Source organism: Natator depressus, chromosome 2 (assembly GCF_965152275.1).
Source record: "Natator depressus isolate rNatDep1 chromosome 2, rNatDep2.hap1, whole genome shotgun sequence".
NCBI lineage: Eukaryota > Metazoa > Chordata > Testudines > Cheloniidae > Natator > Natator depressus.
In genome coordinates this window covers 29,403,941-29,429,221 of record NC_134235.1, presented here as the reverse complement: position 1 = coordinate 29,429,221, position 25,281 = coordinate 29,403,941, and the positions used below count along the sequence as shown (strand labels likewise).

The 25,281-nt window shown below is 40.3% G+C and overlaps 1 protein-coding gene across 1 annotated transcript in view; it reads right to left on the bottom strand.

The window, feature by feature from the left end:
* CSMD3 (CUB and Sushi multiple domains 3) overlaps nucleotides 1–25,281 on the bottom strand; it is a 1,169,988-nt gene that overhangs the window by 106,539 nt on the left and 1,038,168 nt on the right. The window contains exons 51-53 of the mRNA XM_074943928.1: nucleotides 17,595–17,780; nucleotides 16,267–16,461; nucleotides 14,299–14,472 (exon numbers count right to left, since the gene is read on the bottom strand). Coding sequence (XP_074800029.1) covers nucleotides 14,299–14,472; nucleotides 16,267–16,461; nucleotides 17,595–17,780 — 555 coding nt within the window. The remainder of the gene's footprint in view (nucleotides 1–14,298; nucleotides 14,473–16,266; nucleotides 16,462–17,594; nucleotides 17,781–25,281) is intronic.

The following is a 25,281-nucleotide window of genomic DNA, read 5'->3' as shown; positions in this document are numbered from 1 at the left end:
CAGACTCTTCAGGCAAATAATATTCGGCCTTCTGGGTCTCCCCACACAGGAATGGAGCGAGGATGCCAGACCACTGTTCTTGGGGCCAAACCTCCTGCAGAGCTGTCCTCTCAAAGGCCAGGAGGTATGCCTCTACATTATCCTCCCGCGTCATTTTCTGCAGCCAATTGCTGGCCCGCATGATCTGCGTCCCATCGTGGCCGCGGTTCAGCTCTGTAAAGGCCTTTACCTTGTTTACCACCTCCCGCAACATAGCCCGGTCTTGAGCAGTCTGGTCCATCAGCAGATGATTAGTCTCTTGCTGCAGCCGCACTGCCTCCTGTTGGGCTGCTGCCTGGACACGAGTAGCCTCCTGCTGGGCAGCCGTGGCTTGTATCAGTGCCCGCACTACCTCTTCCATTGTCGTTAAAAAAAAAAAGACCCTCTCCCTCTTTTTTCCCCCCCAAACACCCTCCTTCTTCCGCCACGCTGTGGACACCAAATCCCACTTCTAACACCAGTTGTGACAAAGTTCTTCCTCTACCTTGGTGGGTCATGCGCTTACTGGTGGATTTGCTCATCTTGGAGCTTCATGCCAGCCCTTAATTTGACTGTTTTCATGAACCCACAGTCCAGGTCAACTCTTCCTATGTCTGACCAGGAGTTGGGAGGTTGGGGGGAACCTAGGCCTGCCCTCTATCCGGGTTCCAGCCCAGGGCCCTGTGGAATGCAGCTGTCTAGAGTGCCTCCTGGAACAACTGTGCAATAGCTACAACTCGCTAGGCTACTGCCCCATGGCCTCCTCCCAACACCTTCTTCATCCCCACTATAGGACCTTCCTCCTGGTGTCTGATAATGCTTGTACACTTCAGTCCTCCAACAGTCCGCATTCTCACTCTCAGCTCCTAGGGCCTCTTGCTCCCAGCCCCTCACAAGCACACCACAAACTGAAGTGAGCTCCTTTTTAAAACCCAGGTGCCCTGATTAGCCTGCCAACCTTGATTCTAGCAGCTTCTTGATTGGCTGCAGGTGTTCTAATCAGCCTGTCTGTCTTAATTGTCTCCAGAAGGTTCCTGATAGTTATGGAACCTTCCCTGTTACCTTACCCAGGGAAAAGGGGCCTACTTAGGCTGGGGATAATATATCTGCCTTCTATTACTCTCTTGTAGCCATCTGGCCTGACCCTGTCACAGTATGTGGTTGTGAGCAGAAATCAGGCAAATAAATTGGCTGGTTAATGTGGAAAGAGGAAACCACCTTTGGGAAAAACTTCAGATGAGGGCGCAGGTAAACCTTATCCTTAAAACAGATTGTATATGCAGTCCCCAACATTAATGCCTGCAGCTCCCCTATTCTTCTGGCCAAAGTAATGGCCACCAGAAAAGCCATCTTCATTGATGTAAGCAGGAGAGAAAAAGGTGGCCAGTGGTTCAAATGGGGGACCCATAAGCCTTAACAATAGTAAGTTTAAATCCCATGAGGGAATAGGGTATTGCCTTTGAGGATATGATTTAACTAAGCAGTTTAAAAACCTAAGGGACGTGTCATTGGAGAAAACAGTCATTATCCACCTTAGGATGGAAAGCTGAAAGTAGTGTCAAGATATACTTTGGTGGAACTAACTGCCAAATCTTGATGTTTCAGGTTTTATAAGTAGTCCAGAACATGTTGAACTGAAGAACTCAGTAACACCCCATTTTAGTGAGACCAGATGGAGCTATGCCTCTATTTAGCAAGGTAAGTAGCTTTTGTAGAAGGCTTTCTACTATATAGCAGGATCTCTTGAACCTCTTTCAAGCAAGACTGCTCTCTAGTGGAACATCTTTGCAGTTATGTGAAGGGATTGTAGGCTCAGGTGAAGAATGCAACTGCGATCCTGGGAGATTTGTTCCTAGTCCAGTGGAAGTGAAATTGGAAGTTTCACTGACAGCACCAGGAGAGTGGAGAACCAGTGCTGGGGGCCATGCCAGTGTTATAAGTCTGCCTGTCCTGGTCTTCTCTTATTTTTAGCAATAATCTGTGAATGATCAGAACTGGTGGAAGAGAGAAGAGGGGCATGCTTGACCACATTCGTAAAACGGCATCTGTTATGGCATGTAAACTGTGGCCCTGTAGGGAACAGAACTTCTGACACTTTTTGTTGGACTTCCTTGCAAGTAGGTCTATTTGGGGAAACTCCCACTGTTGGAAGAAGTATCTAGTCACATCTGGGTGAACAGACCACTTGCAATTTGTAAATTACTCCTTGGGGAATTCTGCAACACTGTGCAATGCAGAAGTTTGCAGAAATTAACATTATGCACACATAATTTCCTTTCCTTGCAGAAATGGGCTGCACTGCTGCTCAGCAGAGCCCAACTTAGAAGACACTGCTGAGGAGAGAGAAAGAGGGAGCTAGAGAGTTCCTGGCAGCTGCAGTTCCCAGCATGCCCTGAGGGAAGGAAAGGGCAGCACACAGTAAACTCTGTGCAGCCTGGGTCCGAGCATCAGGCTGTTTCTCCCTCTGCAACCCTTGGCGCGGGGGAAGGGGGACAGGTGTCTGGCCAAGGGGGGTGGCCCGCAGCTGGCCTCTGGAGGGGAAGGGGTGCAGGTATCTGGGATGAGGGGGTTCAGGTGTATTGGCTACTGGAGGCACAGGTGCTCTCTGGGGAGGGGGAAGGGGGCAGAGAAACAGGAACTGGGTTGTCACAGGGGTTTTTTTAACTCTCTACTCCTGGGGGGAAATTTGTGTGTTTTTTTATTGTTACAGACATATTTCCTGACAGGTATTTTGAAATAAATTACCAAAACAATTGAAACTGGTGTTATTATGTAGTGTTATTTTGACAAATAAAATTTGCAGAATTTTAAAATATTGTGTGCAGAATTTTTGTTGTTGTTGCAGAATGCCCCCAGGAGTAGTATATGATCTGCTCAGGTGGCCTGCTAGATCATTCTGCATGCCCTGCAAGTAAGATTTTTCTAGATCTACTGAGTTGGGAATACTCCCAGAATAGATTAATTTCTTGACATAGTGGAGAAGAGTGGACACCCATCTGCTTGTTGAGGTAAAATATTGCTGTTGTGTTGTTTGTGACTACTAATAGGCTGCCTCCCCTGATCTGTGATAGAACTGCCTGCCACACCTGTCTGACAGCTTTCAGTTCCCGGACACTAATGTGTAAAGGTAAGTCCTCTGAGGACCACAGACCCTGTGTTTGTAGAGAACTTAGGCGGGCTCACCATCCTAGGGCCAAAGCATGTCATTAGTGTGAGAGTCAGTTGCAGGTGGGCAATGGAAAGCCTACACATGCCTTGGCTGGATTTGTCCACCATTCTAGGGAGATGAAGACATGGGAGAGCACACTTATCACAGAGTCTCGCTGATAGTGGCTTGTTGAGTAGACTGATGACAACCAGCCCTGAAGAATTTTGAGTCAGTCCGAAGTATTGAACCATATAGGTGCAAGAAGCCATGTGACCTAGAAGCCTCACATGAATTGTTTGAGGCTTTTTGGAGTATTTTGTGTTTAGTAGTGTCACAGGACAAGATAACCATATAAGAGGGGTTCAAGCCTAGCTCTGCACTGTTGCTTGTTTATACATGGAACAGGGGTATTGTGGGGCTGCTTATTCCCAGGACATATGGGGACTATAAGCCTTAAAGCAATGTATGCTGCAGGGAAAAAAAGGAGAGATATAAGATAGACAGATCCCTTTTGTCTGGTTGGTGAGAGGCCCATATGGAGCAGGAGCTGCTTGCAGGCCATCCCAGTGAGGGAACCTGCAGAGAGAAAAGCCACCAATGAGCTGTTCAGTGAGAGGAAAGACAGAGGAAGGAGTCAGACCTGTTGTGGACAGTTTGGAACAGGCTAGTCAATCCATCCTGAAGAAAAAAAACATGGATAGGAATCATTTCCTCTATAATTTAAAAACTATTTGGATTATATTCTCATTCTTATATGTCCCTCATTACTGTACTATCTGAGGGCCTTCCAGAAATACAGCAAATGATGTGACTAGCATATTTGTGTGAGCCTTCATTAAACTAGATCCCACAAGGTGGGGGCTATTCAAACAGGTTTTAATTCCTGTCATAACAAAGTGAATACTGCTTCATCTTGAATGTCTGATTTGGTGCATAGGGATGGGTGGACAGAAAATAGTGTTACAGCCATTAAATGGGAGGGGAGAAAGACTCTGTTTTGGAGCCTCTTCAGGAAATCAGTAAAACATTGAGTGATCTTATTATGGATTTTGTAATGTTACATAGATAATTAATGTATTTGAAAATTATCTTGGATAAAAGCTGTGATAGTTACACACTTGGCCTTCCTTGAGAACTTGAGGGGGATATTAATTTGTTTGTGATTTTATTAATAACTTTAATCCTATTCTTCAAGTCTCTAAAATATTTCATATTTCAGCTAAAAATATTTTTCCTGTGATTCTTGCTAAACTGATCCTACATTCTGCTATTGCCACTCTGGTATTGTTGAGTGTTTGATTTTGAATGGTTGATGAGTTATATTTGAAAAATATTACTACTTCCCCCCACCCCCAGTTTAGAAAGTACATATTTTCCCAGATAGTGCTAAAAACTCATTTATATTTTAAAAAGAAAAAAAAATGTATTCTTTGGCTTTTAAAGCATTGGCTATTTTTTGCTCCTAAACTATGGCTTTACAAAGATCAGAAAATATAATCTTTTCCTAGAATTTGCTGATTCCAGTGAATTTTATCTTCCACAGAAAGTAGTACCTGAATTAGACAAAGAAGGGAAACTCATTCTTTGTTGCCATGGATTCAATTACTTGTTTTTGTCAGTTGATTACCTGCACCTTACTTTATTTTGATTAATTAAGCAGAAAAAAGAATATATATGCAATATTTCTACTTACAGATGTAGCCAATGATTTTCGTTTAGTGTTCTCTTATTGGGTGATGTTATGATTAACATGTTATGTCACATATAATCATTGTATGTTAGAGTAAAGTTGTAGATTATAGAAGTATAAGTGAACACTAAACTAAAATCATTGGCTACATATGCATGAAACCGTGCAGTTCGAAATTATATATTGTGGCAGAGCTCCGACCTTGTCCCCATGGGTCCCGCTCTTCTAGGTGGTTTATGTTAGCCTCAGAGGCTCACTGTGACCCTCCATGTAGCCCTTCTCTCTCTAGGGCCAGGGTTACAGTCTACTGAGCTCTTTTCATCATAAGCCAGCAAGGAAGTTGGTGAGAGAACCCCCACAGTCTCTGTTTTCCCTATGGGCTTATTCCCAAACAGTTTAGCCTCCTGTCCTGACAGGGGCCAGTCTTCCCCTCCCAGGAGGTGTTTCTTTAGTGTCGGGTTGTGGGGAACCCAGGCCCACCCTCTACTCCGGGTTCCAGCCAAGGGACCCTAATGGCAGCAGCCATTTCTACATTTCCCTGGGCCACTTCCCCACAGCTCTCCCGCTTCTCTCTCTTAACGCATTCTTCACCCTTACCTTAGGGCTCCCTTTCCAGTGGCTTGAGGTTGTCTTCATTACCCAGCGCTTCAGCTGCACTTCCTCTGGTTCCCTGGCTCTCCTTGGCCTGACTCGGCCTTTTATAGTATCAGAGGGGCCTTAATTAGAGTCAGGTGTTCACATTAGCTTAACGGCCTCACCTGACTCTTTGCAGGTTAATTGGAGTCAGGTGTTCTCATTAGCCTGGAGCAGCCCCTGCTCTGGTCAGTCAGGGAACAAAAAACTGCTTATCCACCGGCCAGTATATCTGCCTTCTATTACTTTGCTGTACCCAACTGGCCTGGGTCTATCACTATACAATGTGTAAATATAAATATTACATATTTTAAAGAGGTGTGGATAACTAATTATTTTGAGTCAAAATAGTTTATATGTTTAAGTTTATAGTAATGTTCTTTCTGACTTTTAATTTACTCATGATCAATTATTGTATTTGAAAATTATTTTTTAAAATATCTGCTGTTCTTCACCTATAGATATTGCTTTACATCCATAACTGCAGGGAATGTCAGTGGTGTAAAAAAAAGGTACTAAAAAGGTTTCATATAAACTGAAGTACAGCAATCCATTTCCTCCATCAAAAATTTTGCTTTCTTCCCTGAGGAAAGAATACAACTAAATCTTTCATTCTCCTGGTTATAAACAGTATATTCAATAGAAATCTCTATTTCTGATACTTCTAAATGTTTCTCCAGTATTTATCACAGAGATTTCCCCCCACAGAAAATGATTTCACTTTCTCTGTATTGAAAGAATCCAGTAAAATTGTGAGAGGCACTCTGTAAACTCAGAGATACAGTAGTCACAGTTTTATCTCTGTCACTTTAAACTAACAATTTGAAGTGTGTTTTTCCACATTACTAAAAAACTTGCAAAACATTTCATTTATTGCTAAGATCTCCATACTAGACCTGCTTGAGGTATTTTTCTAAATGTTTCGGAACACTGTTTTTTCTTAGAAGTGCTCTGTTATCCCATCCACATTAAATCAGACTCACCTATTCCTCCTTAATGGACAATTTAGCTTCAACACTGCAAAAAAAATGTTTTGTGAGCAAACATACTAATTAACAAAATGAATTTCCTATAGCCATTCCCTTTTGCATTCACCTTCTGTGAATATTTGAACCATTGAGGTGATTCATTAATATGAATATTCACACAATACAGCATTGCACTTAAAATATTCAGGATGAGATGGGACTCAGTTCAACATAGGAGGAGAGACTCTGAATATTCATTGTCATAGCCCTGGCACAGAGGCAACTGGACTGCTTATACAAGGGAATTACCACACCCTTTGCAATTAGAACTGTGCAATGAGCCCAGGAGGCCTGTCTAAGTTACAGCAGTTTCTTGAGGTTAATTTATAGGCTTCAGGACTACAGACCCTCAATAACGGTGTAATGCAGCCCCAGCACCAAAATGCCACTTCTATGTCCAAAATGCTTTCAAAGAGCTTGCAATGGGAGCCTCTGAGGGTGTCTCACAGCTCTCTTCCACAGTGCTTGCATTGTGCAGAATCCTTCTCCAGCCAGAAATGGGACTTTTAGACCTCCTTTATGCCTCACATGCCCTTCCATTAGGTGATCTCACACCATATCTGCACCCAAACAATAAATCTTACAATAGCCTATTTTTTCTAGGAAGGATGTGTTGGACACCTATGTGTCCCACATAGGTAAAGGTTTATTTGTTTCTTAAACATCCTAATTCTACTAATCAGCTACCTCTCCCTAAGTGTATCTACAATCACTTCTCCTGGTAAATAAAGTTACACTGATCCATTATGTGAACAGAAACAAACAAAACCAATGTATGACATCCATAACCAGTGACAACCAACACAGCTTGGGCTATCTGTTACCATTGCTGTTTGGAAGTGTTCTCCCTTGTGCTGAGCAGTGTATTGGTATGGGCCTACAATAATCTTATAGTTTGCATTATATTATCATTATTTGTGGTGCTGTAAAGTTTTGTTATGTATTGCAATTTGCACTAGCTGGTTGGATTCTCTTTCTTCTCTAACGGATCAAGTTCAGTGTTGCATGGTTGTTGGATGCATAGTAATTGTTTTGGTCCTGGGTTACACAATTTTTGTAAATTTTTGCAATTTTTATGCAGCTGGAGGCGACATGAAGTTTTCTAACAGGGTGATTAAATTGTAAGTCATTGTAAGTTTTAGGTAAATATGTTAGGAAATGGTTGCAGTCCCCAATGTGGCTGCTTGGGGGAAAGGCATTGCTTTATGCAACAGGACTTAAACAGAACCCATGCATCCGAGGAAGTGGGCTGTAGCCCACGAAAGCTTATGCGCTAATAAATTTATTAGTGTCTAAGGTGCCACAAGTACTCCTCCTCCCCACTTTTAAAGGTTTCCAGGGGATGGTTCTAAAGGAATCTCCAGCCCTTAAAATGGAAGTACAGTTATAGTTATGTATTACAATGTTTAAGCTTTAACATCTGTTTCACTTCCAAGCGTGTGCCTGGGGTTGACAGTGGCATACCAGATCCAATGTCTCATTTCCAGATCGACAGATTCTGGGAGCTGGCACCAGGAGCCATCAAGGAACCCAAAAGGATACCACTAGCTCTATGGAACCTTGGCATATGATGGTTGTCAGTGTAGCACAGAGGTTGGTGGCTCTGTGAACATTATGGAGCTATGGGAGGAATTTTGATGTTTTTGTGCAATTGCAGGATCTGGAAGGCCTGTCACCAATATGACCCATTACAGAGGAACCGAACCATCTCCACTCGTCTTTGGCCCTTACATTTGTCAGTAGGCTGAACAATTACCCAGATCCTTGCAGCAGTTATTTAGTTTGAAGGTTTCTAATGGGGCACTCTTGAAGCACTAATCTTATGGAGGATACATGTTGGTCCCAATACTGTTAATATGCTTAGGCATCTGGTGCAATCTGGAACCCACATGTCACTGTGGACAGGTAGTGGCCTTATTCAGGGCAGCATTTCTGGTAGCATTTTTTTTTTTTTTTTTTTTTTTTAGTTTTTCAGATAAGCGAGCTAATATCTATGTCCTGTAGGGATTCTTCTGGAAGGGCTTTGGAACTGAGGGATATACACTGGGGGAGGTGGGAGGGTGATTGGTTATATTAACCTTGAAAAAGTCAAAGATGGCTCAAGGACGCTGGGCTGAATTCATTAATCTGCAGGATGGTGGCAAGCCCTGGATCTGCCCTTTAGAGGCTGTGAGGGCGTACATGGTGATAAGACCAGGGAGCAATGGACCCCTCTTTATTCACAATGATAGCAGTCCACTCACAGCATACCAGGATGGGGAATGACACAGTTGGGGATCCCAGCACATGAATTTGGTTCCCACGCACTCAGGATTCCGGCAACAACAGCAGTGGCCCAGCTGGGTATGGAGCCTAGTGCAATTCAGGCAATTGGGTATTAGGCATGCTGAGGCGTACAGAAAATATGCAAAACCCCAGGTGGGGGAATCCGTTTTAAATTTTCCATTGTGTTTTCAGTCCAAATGCTGGCAGACGGGCCTGTGGATCTGTGGGCATTGTACTGTTTCCTGGGCACAGGGGAGGGGTTCCAGCTTGGAGGTTTGCATCTGGGCCTCAGTGGTGAAGCAGTTCTGAGCTGCAAGGGAGGAGGGACACATTATGGGACCAGCAGATGCCCCTTTTGTACACTGTGGGGATCCGTGAGCTGACATCAGATATAATTATGTTTCACCTTGGGGAAAATGATTTGGGAACGTTTAAAGGGGCAGATTTAATGATCAGATCTCAGAGGGACTTGGGGCAGATCATGGAACTTTTCCCAGGAATAAAAATGGTGTGGTCAGACATGTTGCGATGCAGGATAAGGAGAGGAACTGTGAAGCCCCCACAAGCCAAAAACACTAGGAGGTATGTGAATAGGGAGGTAGCCAGATTTATGGGTGCCATGGTGGCAGCCGGTCATTTCGCATCTGGACATAGCATACGGTGCACCAGAATTATTCATTTCAGACTTGGAAGCTGACATGTTTTCAGCTGATATTAAAGGGGGCATTAAGAGATGTCTGGGGACCCAGCTAGGATGTGGGGAGGCAGACAAACTAGTTGCTGGTGCCTCCTTGTGGCAGACGTCCCGTGCAGGTACTCTATAGGGAAGGGATACAGGGATCAGATAAAATGGATTGGTAAAGAATTAAAAAGAGGTATTCTTTAAAGGAGCGGAAACAGGGGAGGAGGGGTTCAGCGCTATAACTGGTATGGCAGGGAGCCATTCTCCTTCTTCATAGGCCCTCCGTAACCCTCATTCGAGGGGGGGAGATGGTGAGAACCCAGAAGCGGGTTGGCTGGGGTCCAGGATGGGTAAGGGGCATGGCTGACAGAAGCACCCTCGGTATGTATTGAAATGATTATGGAATTACCTGCACTGTATATTTTTATCTGTTGGGTACTCACGGACATTTAAGAATAAAGTTGCAGCCTAATTAAATCACACCCAGCGTCTGTTGTAGTTGTCTGAGTGTGAGCAACATTGCAGCTTGGCAAACAAAAGTGGGGAGGCTATGGGACCACTGTGGAGGCAAAAAGGATTAAACACTGATTGGGAGATTTTTGAAATACCAGGTGCAATTTACTGAACGTTTTATCTTATTTTTTCAGTGACAAGTATTAAATATACAACTATAAAGAAGTAAATATGAAAATAGAATACTAAATCAGAAATACAAAATAACTATTCCCATGCAGACAAAAACAAAAGTTTATCCATCTCCCACAAAAAAGAGTAAATAAATAAATAATCAATCCAACATTTATATTTAAAAAGAGGAAATCTACCTGGTACTAGTTTATACTACTAGACTTGCTTGCGATGAGCTAATTATGTTTTATGAACAAACCAACAAATGTAGACTAACTCTTCAGTTCTGCCCAATCTCCCCAAAGTTTTCCTGTAGTTTTTCCCCATGAAAAAAATTATTATTTCTCTCTCCCCCCTCCAGTGGCCTGGTTTTCCATTGCTAGTACCATTTCTAGTAATTTGGGCCACAATTTAGGGAACCACTCAAGCAGAAGTTCACATCCATCCATATTCAGCAAAGCATGTGCGTAAGTTACATTGCATTCCATGGAAGCTTTGGAAAAGGAATGTTTTACTGAACTGGGGCCTTTCCCCCCTGTAGAAAGTGGGTTTAAAAGGCCACCAGTCTGATCTGGCAATGATTCATAGCCAGTTGGCACAAGTTCAAAAGGCTATGCCAGAAGTCAGGTAATGGAGACTAGCCCAATCGTTTTTCTTCCTTCTCTCCTGTCATTCCTGTCTCCATCTCACCCAGTTTACTCACTCCCAGCTCACTTACCTCTTTTCCTTCCACACTGAATTAGCTACTCCCTCTTGCTTTCCCTCCCACTGCACACCCAGTTTCACAAAGTTTAAGGCCAGCCCCGGAGCACCCATGGAGTCGAAGCCTTTGGGCCAGATGGGACTAGTAGATCACCTATTCTGACCTCCTCTGTATTACAGATGATTAAATTTCACCCAGATGCCCCTACATTGATTCCAATTACTTTAGTGAGATGAAAGCATTTCAATGCTTAGGAGACTAAACTGTTGGTGTGTCACTGTCAGAGAACAGGAGAGATCTGGGTGCCACCAATGCCTGAGGCCCATGAAATGTCAACGGAATTTATTAGATGAGATATACCCAGATGATGCCAGCAGGAGAGGAAGGTGAAAAGCCCAAGACCTCTGCAAATCTGACCTGGAGAATAATTCCCTCCCAACCCCAAATATGGTGATCAGTTTGACTATGAACATAGAATCATAGAACTGGAAGCGACCTTGAGAGGTAATCTAGTCCAGTCCCCTGCACTCAAGGCAAGACTAAGTATTATCTAGACCATCCCTTACAGGTGTTTGTCCAACCTGCTCTCAAAAATCTCCAATGATGGAGATTCCACAACCTCCCTAGGCAATTTATTCCAGTGCTTAACCACTCCGACAGTTAGGAAGTTTTTCCTCACATGAGCAAGAGACACCAACCAGGCATCTAAGAAAGAAGGTTCTCTCTACCACCTCACAGCACTGATTCACTCCATCCAATGCCCCATTTCCAGCTGTGTGCAAACTATGATGCTTCAAGAGGAAGATTCAAACAAACAAACAAACAAACAAACAGACAGACAGACAGACAAACCAACCAACCAACCAACCAACCCAGAATATATCTGGCCAAGTGTGTACTGGAGAAAAAAATCCTTTGTGACCTCTGCAGATGACCACTGGAGCCCTGAAGCATGAGATTTGATTATTGTCTTTGTCTTAATGCAGAGCTGCAAGTGCTTTGAGCTGTTGAGGGTAATACAGGCAATCCTGTTCTTCCCCTGGCTGACGAATGAAGGAGACAGTTGATAGATTACATGGTCAGAAAGTACTACCATGACCATCCAACCCAAAACTGGATTAAAACATATTTTTTAGAAAAAATATCTAATATTAGAAGACCCCACGCAAGAGTGAGACCACCACCACCACATCTGGCAAACTGTTTCAATGTTTAATTACTCTCTCCACTAAGAAATTACATCATTTCAATGTATTATTATTTATAACTTCAACTTCCAGACACTGGTTTTTGTTATGCCTTGTCTGTGAGATTGAAAAGTCCAGTTCCCTATTAACTCTTCTCTTTTATATCAGCTCATATTTCTCTCTCTCTACTATCTTCTGTCTTCTTTTGCCCATGTCCATAGTTTGTTCTCTTGGCCAACCTTCCCTTTATCTTCTCTCTTTTTGCCTTCTGGGACTGTCATAGCTCACTATTTGCCTCCCTCCACTTTTTTCCATTCTCCCCCAAACCATCTGTTTACTATCTTTCCCACCTTAATTAATCAAATCTCTGTCTTTCAATCAATTCTCAGCATCACAGTTCCATCAGTCAATACCAAGTTACTCTCTGGGTAAGCAAATGTAAAAGCATACTGGGGAACCTATCACAGTTTTGGGGGGAAAAACACTTCTCTCACAAACAGATGCAACTCAAAAAGCATCCAGCAGGGGCACTGCTCTGAGAACAACAATGTCGAGCGAGTGTTACTTGTCTCCATTTTATATATTTCTCCTATCACCAGCTTCTGTTACCATTGTCAAATTTTACAGTGACATTGTGCCCAGTCTGCCATTTCTATCAGTAAAATGTTGCCTCTTCCTTTGAAAAAGTCCCACTGACAGAATTAAAGTTTTTAAAATATAATTTGAGAACATACTCTTACTCAGCTATTACCTTTTTGATTATTCTATACTGTTTTGATACTGTTCTTTTCATACCCCTTGTCAATAACTTATTACTATGGGATATTAAAGTGTTGTCACTTAACAATAACAAATACAACTCAGGGAAAAAAGTGTCACTGCATATTTCATATAAGACTGGTCAACTCAGCTTATCCCTTTCAAGTTTTCATTAGAGATTGCATAACCTGTCAATATTTTCAAGCTCATTTTTAGTAATTGCCTATGTTTCTACAGGCAAAAAATTAAAAAAAGTTAAATAAAAGTGTGACTTGAAATACTTACCTCCTTACTTGGCAAGAAGTTGTTTTGCTTAAATTGATTTAAAAGAATCTGTTCAAGAGGCTCTGCAAAAGTAACAGCCAAGGTTTTCTAAGATTTTCTAAGAAATTAGCATTTTTGAGACTAATGATTCTCTCATAATCATTTCTCATTTCTCCAAATCTATAATAGCTGTGACCTTAACAAACAAGCAGGTAATTATGGAAGAAAAATTCAGCAGATTTTGACTCTATACATGGTATGTGTATGTATGGCTTTTAGTTTTTAAATATTCTTCCTCATCATACCTTTTAACCTAAATAAAAACAAACATTTATCAAATAACGGCACCCTCTTTCTTCTCTGTCAAGTGGTGTGCATATTAAACTGAAAGGAAACACAAATAAAAATAACACATTCCCCTCAACTATGAGTCAGCAAAAATGTTTCTACTAAAGATTTATGGATATACAGGTAACTCTTTTGCTTATCCATGAATCATTTGAAGCCTAGAGGTATTTTAGCTGAAGACTGGCAATAGAAGAAAATTTGAGCTACAGAAACACAGCTATCTCAAAGAAAAAAAAATAGTGTACAAATATGTCAGCAAACTGTACACAAGGAATCTTCACACTGGTATTCTGGCCCCAGCCTTAAATGTACTGCATTTTTACTGAAGGATGCTAGTCTGGATAGTTATGAAAATCCCACTTTATGGATATTTTAATATCCCTCACCTACTACCTCAAGGATAATAAAAGAAAATGGGACTATAATGCTACATTCAAAAATCAAAACACTATCACCACTTTGACTTCAGTTGAAAAGAAAATGTTAATTGCATGCAGTCCTAATAAAGTCAACAAAATAATCAAGAACAAAACATGCTGAATCATAATCCACTGAAATGTGTCATTGAAATTATTCCACTGAGCACAGAAGAAACCCTCAAAAAGCATCTCTACTCTGCTTGCAATGTGCGGGGTTAGGGAGTAGATTTTGAAAGAGACATACATAGATATCTAGGTCCATTAATAGGAATGTAGGTGCATTTTGGTCCTTTAGTTTAAACTTGAGACTCTTGTAAATCATAGGGATGGACAGAGTCAATAAACACTAATTGGACTGTAGGTTCCCCCCCTAGATATCTATTGTTAAGAAAAAGTTAGGAATCATCACAGTCATAAAAGTTCTGTGCATGGAAGAAGAGGCCTTTGTTGACTTAGCCCACTTGCTGATGCCTGCTAAAGAAAGTTTGTAAAAGAAGGCAGACAGGCCATTATTACAGTTTTCATACCTAAGCATCTGGTCTCAGTTCCACTCCAGAGTCCAGAAGAGAGACATTCCCTTACAGTAGAGCCAACTAGCATGAATCCGGAATCACAAGTGAATATAGCTGTAGATCCATATGTGATTTGAGTTCCAATCTTATTCCCATTGGGAGGTACAGGAAGTTCTCCACAAGAAATAACTTTAAGGAAAAAAATACACATTTTGTATTGAGCATTGCACTAAAAACATTTAATATGTATTTTTGACTGGTTAAAATAAACATTGGAGGGTAGTCTATTCTGATCTGTGGGAGAAATGGATACAGAAATCTGTGTGTAAAATAAAGAATATGTCATGAGGACTCACGCTCAACATTTGAAAAATATTTTAAACTATCACTGTAAAATTATTTTTTAAAAAACTATTAAGAACATTTTAATCAACAAAAATCATTGATATTTAATTATCTAGGGTTTTTTTGAATGAAATATAAATGTTTCTATGCTCACTTTGTTATTATTTTTGTAAAACAGTATATTTGAGGTTTTTTTGGACAGAGGTTATATTATTTAATTTGTATCCTGTACGTCATTGTATATCACATGCCTTAGCATTTATAAAACACAGATTCTTAATATTGGATGAATTATGTTCAGTGACCCCATTATTTTAGTCACAATCCAGAGAATTTTTTAATTTAGAAAGAGACAGTGTTTTCTCTTTAAAAAATTAAAATAAATAGAAATAGTGGCATTAGGAAAATGAACTTCAGTGCTACCTCTGAAAAACTTTAGGTGTACAGAATGAGGCTTTAACACAATATAGAAGGATGGGATTTTGCTATAGATAGCACTCCAAAGTTGTGATGAATTACTACTTTCTCTTTGGAAGAGTCAAAGCAGGTTTTACATTCAATATTTCAACACAGATGGGCCTACATTATTTTAAAAGAACTCCCATTTGTGATGGGGACCCCCCCCAATTAAATCTGGAATTTCCAAAAAGATTAAAATAATTTTAATTATTAATTATTAAATATCTTAGACTGTATTTTGCAGTCCTTTATCTATTAATAGTTGTAACTGTGTTCTCTCCTACATAAGGATTACTATAAATATTGTATATTAGCTAATCTGTACATTTTGTTACAGACTTTATATGTAGATGCACCATAAACACTAATTTTGACCGTCTTTCCAGAAGAATGGTAGTTATTTTGTTCTTTAGAAGGGAAAAACAACGAAATGCTGGTTGTGTAGTCCCCATTTAAGGATAGAAGTCCAAACCTTTCAAACATGGGGGCTTTCACCTTTATAAAAGTGGCCTGATTCACATAGGTGCCTATATTTAGCCACATAAGGTTAAATATTTTAGCCTCCTTTCTTAAAAGTACCTGTCTCCTTTATACTTCATATTCACTACTTCTCACACTTAAAGCCCATGCAGCCAGGTGGTGCCATTAGGGTAGTAGCTTGTGGTGAAGATGATGCAGATCCTTGCCACCCCAAGGAATCTCCTAAAGAAAAATCTCTCCCTACTTCTCGGCTGTCCCAGGTGAGTGTGAAAGCTGTACCATGCTCCTAGTGCACCTAGACAGTGTTCTTGACCCTTTTGCGGTGTCTTGTACCACTGTTGGCTATAGGAGAAAACAGTCCCTATACTTCACTAAGGTCAGAACACTATTGTGTCTGATCCTTACATGGGGTGTGCAGGGTAGGGTGGAGAGAAACCTTGTGCTCTGTTCATTCCCTTCTGTGTACCTGTGCTAGTGACAGACACCTCAAGACGGCAGTTGGGTGTGCACAGTCCTATTACCATAAATGTAATCATCTTGAATTTCATTAACAATAATGGACATTACTTTAAAAAGATTGGCCTTGGGCCTATCCAGGGAGTTGTGTCCCAGGAAGGGTTCTGCTATTCCACTAAAGAAGAGGGAAATGTTTTTCTATGTGCCACCTACACGGAAAGTTTACACACAATGCATACTCACTTTGGCAGTAAGGCCTCTCGTTTCTCCAACTCCATGTTCCATTAGCAAGACACTCAATGGATGCTGGTCCCAAACCATAGTAGCCTGGATCACAGCTAAAAACAACTTTTGTTTTGTACTCATAATGTGAACCATTCACTATTCGCCATCTCCCATGTTCCAGAGCAAAGGAATTGATGCTTGGACATGTAACAACTTACAAAACAAAACAACAACAAAAAAACCCCAATGAGACCAATATTTGTGGCTCAGGAAGTACAAGTTAACAAGAATATGAAATAAAGAATATTTGTTCTTTTGAATTCAGTGTCAAATTTTAATCATAATGGCTTCCTATTTGGAGTCTGTGTCTGATTTCATAACCTGCCTAGGGCTGAGCTGTAATCCTTATGTTTATGGTCATAAGCATGTTGAATCTTTCTTGGCAAAAGGAACCTTTGCCCCATCTCTGGATCCTATGTTATTTCTCCCCACAACAAATGAGAGTCCCCCACCACCTTCCTAACCTCCTGCCATCCCCAGGGCCAGCATGGTGAGGGAGCACCATAGTTACTCCGTGCTCTGCAGGGTTTTACACACTAGATCCCCAAGACTCACAAGAAGTCTTCTCTTGCTGCTGCTCCCCTTTTCCTGAGGGATAAAGAGATATCAGGAAAGGTTCTTAAATTTACCTTGCTGGGTATGTGTCTGTGTCTCTAGAGACACCTATCTTTTCCCCTTTCCAAAACTCCATAGAATGGGGAATGATCCACATCTGGATGGACACCTAACCTTCCCTAGGCTGAGATTTCTGCTTCAGCATGGTGGCCCATTTGGATTTTCATACCTAATTTATAGCCAAAGAGGTATCCACATGTCCCTGAGGAATTGCAAGTGCATTTTCTCCTCAGTGTCATCTCTTAGAGTTTAGGTGGTGCAGGGTCATTAGCATGGAGGTGGAGGGGTTGCAATCTGTATTGGTGCTACACAGCTGTCCATGAGGACCAGGCAGAAAGTGATAAGGAGAGTCTAAGATCTGCTTAAGACTCCATGGCCTTATATTCTGACTTGGCCATGAGGCTCTTGCCAGCTGCTGAAGCAGGAATGCCAAAGACTTGGAACTGAGTTATTAACTTTAATGCATTTTATAATGTATTTCTTTTCCAACTGTCACAGCAGGTTGAGATATATATATATATAATGATCAAAACAAGTTTCATGTACTCAAATGGCTCATCATATTAATTATCCAAAAGCAGAACTCTTAAATAATTTGAAACAGAGCTCCTTTGATCAATGAAAATAAAATTCGGGAAAGTTCTTAGAGATAATTTTGCAATGCTACATACCTACACAACGAGGTGTTTTATTATGATTGCTCCATGTACCATCTGGCTGGCAGACTGCAGTAGTAAGCTCCTTGGATGATAGTCTATACCCATCATTGCAAAAGTAAGTAACGTGGGTGCCAACTAAATAATCCGTAGTTAAGATTCCACCATTTAATGGAGCTTTAGGAATTCCACAAGATATTGCTGAATTAAAACAATCACAAACAACATGTTATTTACCTCTTTGTGATAAGTTATAACTTGTCTCACTCAAATGCTTTAAGTGTCATACCACAACATTCATATACTAGTGAAGAGGGATTAGTAATGTATTAGTGTATATTTTAAGACCACACAGACTTCATGAGTTCTAAATTTTCAAAGGAACTAAACCTTGGGAGGTTTATAGCTCATTAATCTGTCCTTTTAAAGGTATCTGGGGTTGGGGAGGAAATGAAAGTTATAGTTCAGTAACCCTCTAGCTATCCTTTCAGATTGCAGAGAATGATGAATGACGATGCAGTAGGGAAGAGAAGAATAAGAGGAGCAGCATGATCCTATGGATAGGATACTAGACTGAGACTCTAGAGATCTGGTTCTTTTCCTGGCTCTTCCACTGATGCATTGTGTGACGTTGAGCAAGTCACTTATAGTAAACCAGAGATCCCCAAACTAGGTGCGCTCCCCTAGAAGCGGGTGCGGCTGCGGCAGGGGAAGGAGTGCCACCCACCAGCTCTGCTCCTGGCCCTGGCCCTGGCTGCTGGCCCCAACCTCAGCCCCTTTACCCCCGACCACGTCCCCCCCTCCCAGAGCCGAAGCCTCACTCCCAGTCCCGGCTTGGGGGGGTGAGGGGTGGAAAGGGATAAGGGGAAGCATGAGGTAAAATGTTTGGGGACCACTGCAGTAAACTTTCTACATTTCAGTTTCTCCCCTTGTAAAATGGAAATAACAATGCTTTCTCATCTTTTGTAAGATACTTTAAAATCAACAGATGGAAAGAATTGTATAAATGCTAAGTATTGTTATTTTTAGAAAGCAAGGGGAGTGGGGATGGAGAAGAACAGATAGCACATTTTTGCTGTTTCTTTTGAATCTCTTCTTGACTTCAGCAGCCTCTGTGTGGCAGGGACTTTGAATTTTGGTGTTACTATACTTTTATTAGTCCTTTTTCCTGTTTGGCATTTCAGATTTATTTACATAATTTGCATCCTTCATATACAATTTGTCTGGCTTCATAAGTATATATATTCATGTATAGTTGATCACATGGTTTATACAGCCTAGCATCTAATCTCTGTCTGAGAGTCTATTTGATCATTTCAAGGATCATAAGATGATCGTTATTGGATGAAAATATTACATATATATATATAAATAAAACAAAAGTATGGGAAGTCAAAATGGTATCATCTGGGTTGAGTATTGCAAAAACGTTAGATCTATTCCTGGTTTTGTAACTCACATTTGCTGCATGGGGAAAAATGCCAAACTAGCTTAATTAAAGGCACCAGCAATCTCCTTGAATGAGCTCTTTAACTAATACTGTTTTCTCCTTTGTACAATAGTGTTTTAAAGGTGAAAGATTTCATCAGTTTGTTGAAGAAGCATCATATTTTCACCTAGTATATTTAGTCATTTCACTGTATACAGTATATGAAATCAATCATAAAGAAAAATCTGTATCTCTTATTGACTCTGTTAACAGGAGCAGACCAAACTGACATAAGTGGATTATACTGAATGCTGAATTTAAGGTAAAAAGATAGTGGGGACCCAGAAAAGCAAAACTAGAGATCAAGATAGAGAATCAGAGAGATCTGATCAGAGTGGGCTTGGAAGGAGGAAAGAGGAGGAGGGAAAAAACATACAGAGTGCAAAGAGAGGATAGCAGAAATTACCCAACCACAGCCATTCAGAGTAAAGATGTACATTTGTAGTGCTAAGGTTTGAGGTGCTGAGATTTTCATATTTCAGTGTGTTATTTCATAGTGTTAAATATAAAACATTAAATTAGGAAATATGTTTACTTAACGTGTATAATTTCTGATTAAAACTATTTTCTAAAGAAAATATTTTCTTTAGTTACCACTTTTATTTAGAAACCTTGCATCCTATCTAGGCATGCTTTCTTTCCACAGAAAACATTTTAAATTAGAGCAGTGATAGGCATAACATTATGAGTAAACAAAGACCTACATGAATATGAGACCCATGAAAGTCATGTCTGGTCTATCACTTTCTAAGCATTCAGTGAACATAAATTTTGTATGTGTAAAAATGGAAATTTTTGTCCATGAAAAAAACTCCACATTACTATAACTACCTTAGAGTCTCAAGAAGCTAATTCCTAGCTTTCTGAGTTTTAATAAAGTGTCACCACACAAACCCGATGTTGATGCAGTAGTTTCCCCTTGAAATAACCCCATCAATTTAACACACAAAGTTACTGATAGAACTGTACTTACTGAAACTGGTGACAGACTTGAAATGGCAGATGTTTCACTGCATCTAAATAATGCTGCTCTTCTTGTAAAATTTATGTTGCCATTTTGATTAATATGCCGTTACTGTAGAATAATTTTGTAATAGGAATACCTGAAGTTTTCTAAAGTGCTTCTTACCATAGCATCCAAGCATTCAATGAGGTGAATAGGATCTGCATGATAATGTCCAAAGTGGACATTTAGTCTTCTTTTACCCTTTCCAAGTTCCAGGAAGTGCTGGTAGGTTTTTTGTTTATTTTTATGAACAGTAGCTATGGTGGAATGATTGAGGGAAAAAAAAAAGTAGGCAGTGTAGCTAGCTCTACAATTGGTGAAACTTTGGCTTAAGTCTAATACAGTGGTTCCCAAACTTGTTCTGCCACTTGTGCGGGGAAAGCCCCTGGAAGGCCAGGCCGGGTTGTTTACCTGCCACATCTGCAGGTTTGGCCGATCGCGGCTCCCAGTGGCCGCGGTTCGCTGCTCCAGGCCAATGGGAGCTGCTGGAAGCGGCGTGGACCGAGGGACGTACTGGCCACCGCTTCCAGCAGCTCCCATTGACCTGGAGCAGTGAATCGCGGCCACTGGGAGCCGCAATTGGCCAAACCTGAGGACGCTGCAGGTAAACAAACCGGCCCGGCCCGGCAGGGGCTTTCCCTGCACAAGCAGCGGAACAAGTTTGGGAACCACTGGTCTAATATCTTCTGATGGATCATTCAACAATCAACCCCTCTTGATTGAGACTTGTTTATCTCTGGCTTTCATGTGCTGCGTCCTGGGATTTGTTAGCTGTATTATCTCAGAGGGGAATAGCTGTATCTTAACAAGATGGAGAAATCAAAGTAATAAGACACTTCTTCCCATGTAGGTGCTGAACACTTTCTCTCCGAAGGAATCTCAGATGATATTAGAAGGGAAAATAAAAAACAAAAAATAGAAACTAAATCTCCCATATGACAATGCACAGAGCTGTCACTAGGCTAGGCCTCCCTTTCATTCCTGAGAAGAATAAACCTCTAAGAAACATCCAGGTAGGCCTTGACACCAAAAACATTTTTTTCTTGGTAGTGAAGGCAAAGTTAGTTTCCAGTTGCACCGTATTATATCTATTTAGTTACATATCTGGCCCCATCACCATTGTATCCGAATTCCTCACAATCTTTAATGTATTTATCTTCACAACACTTCTGTGATGTAGGGAAGTACTACTATCCTCATTTTACAGATGAGGAATGGAGAATGATTTGCCCAAGGTAACACAGGAAGTCTGTGGCAGAACAAGAAATTGAACCTAGGTCTTCTGAGTCTTTGGTCAATGCCCTAACCAGTAGACCATCCTTCCACTCTTTGTAACCCGTAGCTGGTGTTCAGTTTGTACTATAAACAGACTTGCTTTTTCTTCATCTTTTTTGGGGGGAGGGGAGAGGGCCTTGTGTGAAGCAGATTAGTTTTGTAAAGTAATTTTGTAAGGCAAATAGAGGAAGATACTAACATAAATGTGACTGCTCCATTGCTTTCTTTTCTTCAGAGGAAATGAAAATCAATTCAATCATACAGAATCATTTTCATTTTGGTCCATCATGGGCAAAGCAATATAATGAATTAAGCAATGTTGATTCATAATACCACTTTAACTCATTAGGATAATTAAACTTAATTTTATTAATGTATTTTTAAAGAATTAAAAAGCCATGTTTCACATTGTTATATGAATAGCATTCCTAGATGTTCTGGACTTGGCTGCTCTCTCAATTTCATGTCATTTACAACATAATCTGTGAACACAAAAATTGTGTTACACTTAACAGTTTTATAGTAATTTTCATCCTTGATTCTCAGAGTGCTTTTCAAAAATGGACAAGCATCCTTACAACTAATTTACAATTAAGGGAAAAAAAACCCACTACCTAGGTCTTTATGTAGCCCCCATTATTGTTGAATCTAAGCACCAACAAGCACAGAGATAAATCAAATCCTTACATTTCTGGCTAGTGAAGTCCAGTGGAGTAGTAGTGAGTCCTTTGCTGATGTAGACTGTAAATATCTTCCTTAAGGAAGGCTAGGTAATAGTTGTTTTAATGGAAGTATCTGTTTGGCTTCTGCACAGAAAGCCATCTCATCACACTGATAATCTATCCAACTATTAACCAGTGTCTGGTCTTCCTTTTTTGTTCAGGTTTATGGAAAAGGGCAAGCTGGGTGAGATTTCATTCTGAAAAGACTGAGGTGATCATGAAGGGTCAGGGAAAGAACAAAAGTTGTTGCTGGAGGTTCTCTCTGTCCCTCATTAAGATTGTTCTGCCACCATTTGTAAGTTAAGGTCAGGTTAGATTCCCATTTGCTTTTAGATAATCAAAAAGCAGAAGTGAGCAAAACTGGTTTTCTCCATCTGGCCAGGACATTGTGAACTTTACTTAAGAATGCAAACCTTGCTAGCATGATCTGTGCTTTTGTCATGTACATGGGGCTCCATCTTGAACATGTAGTTTCCCCATGGAGAACAACCAGAGACGGGCAGAGGGACTGCAGTTTAACATGGACTGCTCGTACAGAACCAATACCAACATCTAGGCCTCCCTCTCATCATCTTAAGTACAATTAGATTTGACAAGTGGTTAGAAAACTAAATCAGAAATACATATAACCTCAAAAGTACAATAAGGCCAGCCCTGAATGGAGAATTTGTTTGTAAGTTTAAGATAATGAAAAAATTGTATTTATATTTCTTTTATTTAGAACTCTTGGCACTTAAGTGGATTTTATGTGGTTTTCCTTTCTGCTGGAACCATTAGTTGCAAGGTAGAATTAAGAGTTGAACATTATTTTCTGCACTAACCAAATACAGGAACATGTGAACTTTTACTTTCACTAAATTAATGTTAATTTTAAAGAAAAAGAAATCTCCTGTAAATTGTCTTGCTAACCACTGTCAAAATTCTCAGACATTTCTTAGGCATTTGGGATGCAATCAGACAATCTGTCCAACTGCTCATGTGCAGTTGTGTGATCTGGAATAAATGTACTATACTTTACAAAAGATAAGAATAGCCCAAATATTATATTTTTTTCATATTCTGTAAAAAGAGGATTCAACTCTTGTAAACCAGAAACAACCTTATATCCAAAGAATTCTAGAAATAGATACTAATATTTGTCATACACTGCTGCACCCCAGATATTTGTTCATACAGTATAAAGGTATTTCAGTATTTTGCCTGTCAAATATGCTTTTCATCTGAGAAAAAATATGCATTGCTGCAGCATAGTACAACGAACAGTGTAATTTTAACAGTGAGGTCAATAAATCCTGTAAATTCTTTTTTCTTTTATGGTTTTGCATCTTTGGCATACCAATCATTGCAGACATGACAATGTATTACATTGAGAAGTTAGGGGATTCCGCTAGATATTCTTTTATGTCATTTGCTTTGTTTGCTCAACACATTTTCTCTAGATTTCAGCCCCAAGGCATCGTGCCCAACACCAGCACAAGAAATTATGCAAATTAACAATAAAATTGATTTGTGGAGAGGTCCGTGCAAAGCAACATTTATCAGTGAGCTAAATAGTTAGATGAATAAATAAATAAAAAAAGCCAAGCATCAAGTAATGTTGGCATAAAGTGTCTAACATTCAAGAAATGTAATCAATAACCATGTGAAAAAAACTATTAAAAAAGAAAACTCCGCAGAAGTTGAGGATCTATGATTTCTTGTAAACACGCACAAATTTTCACACTTGAAGCAAGATAATAATTATATTCCAAAATGCCATTGTCATCCTGCTTGCTCTTTCAAAGCTTTATTATCATCATGGGTTTTAGTAAATTGTAGGAAGCTTTACTGATTTATACAAGATGCAGAGGATTTGTGTCACTAAAAACTGGGCCAGGCACTCAGACAATCATTTCACATGGTAATTTCTGTAGAGTACATTACAAATGCACAACATTTATTTGCCTGAAATTTATAATAATCTTAATGTCTAAGACAGGATCTCTGCTTCTCTTCAGTCCAGAGGAAGGATGTTTTCATATTAGCTTCAAAGCAGGGATTCAGTTAATTGCCACATGTTTCAGTATGAGGTAGGGCTAATTTTTTAATCCACTGCTGCTACACTGGGTCTTTTCTATCAAGTGCACATATTTTAATTATAAATAGAGTACAAAAATAAAGAAAAAGTCTTTACTCTAATGTTAACAATTGTGTCTGGATTCCACAGCAAAGTGCCACATTATGAAGTGATGTGAAAAATGGGGTGGTATCGTCTATTTAGAACACTGGACCCAGAGCTAATTTTTCACAGATAAGTTAAGATTAAGAACATTGAGAACTATATCCCCCTTTACCTACTATCATGATGTGTCACATTGTTCACAAAACCACGACTGAAAGGACTACTAAGACTACTGGGATTCATTTAATTAGCCACAAGAAATGCTAAAGTAATGTCTCAACTATTGCACACCGACAACATGAAGGTGAGTCTAGGGAAGACATAGATTTAAATCATATGTTGTGAAAAGTAAAAATATCTGAGTAGTTGTGGACAGAGTATTGGTAACAATGGAAGAGGGTAACAGAAGAACCACAATAAAGAATTGTGAAATTGCTCTGGAGATTTGGATTAATATGCCACTTGTGTCATAAGTGATAATGTGTTTGGCTGCATAATCCTGATTCTCAGTAGATGCTTACACAAACAAGCTGTTGTTATAATTTGTCACAATTTGACTTGAATGACAATCTCCAACCAAGAGTGGAATAGGAGGTGTGTAGCAATGTACAATGAAGCTGCATGAGCTGCATTGCCTTAAACAGGATAGCATGAGGGCGAGTATGTGTTCTGGCTCCTGCACTAGTATGCAAGAAGGACTGTGCATAGAAGGGCTCCCAGTTCACTTTCTGTCCATGTGCAGTTACTGGTCTTCATTGTATTTCCTAAATTTGGATGAATACACAAGAACTGAGTGAGACTAGCTTTGATAGGCACCCTATAAATGGAAGAGAAGGTAGGGCAAGAGACAGGGCTATGAACTTATCATCCATCCTCACCAACCAGCATAGCTGGCTGCCCATGGAGGTGGGCACATGCTGCATATCCTTAAGAGGGTAGCAGGACTGTCTGTACTCCTTCTGGGTGCCAGAGAGCTCTGAAAAAACTGATCTGTTAGGCAGAGAAGCTGGAGCGACTGTTATTAGGGTAGTGCTGCTACTCCATGAAAC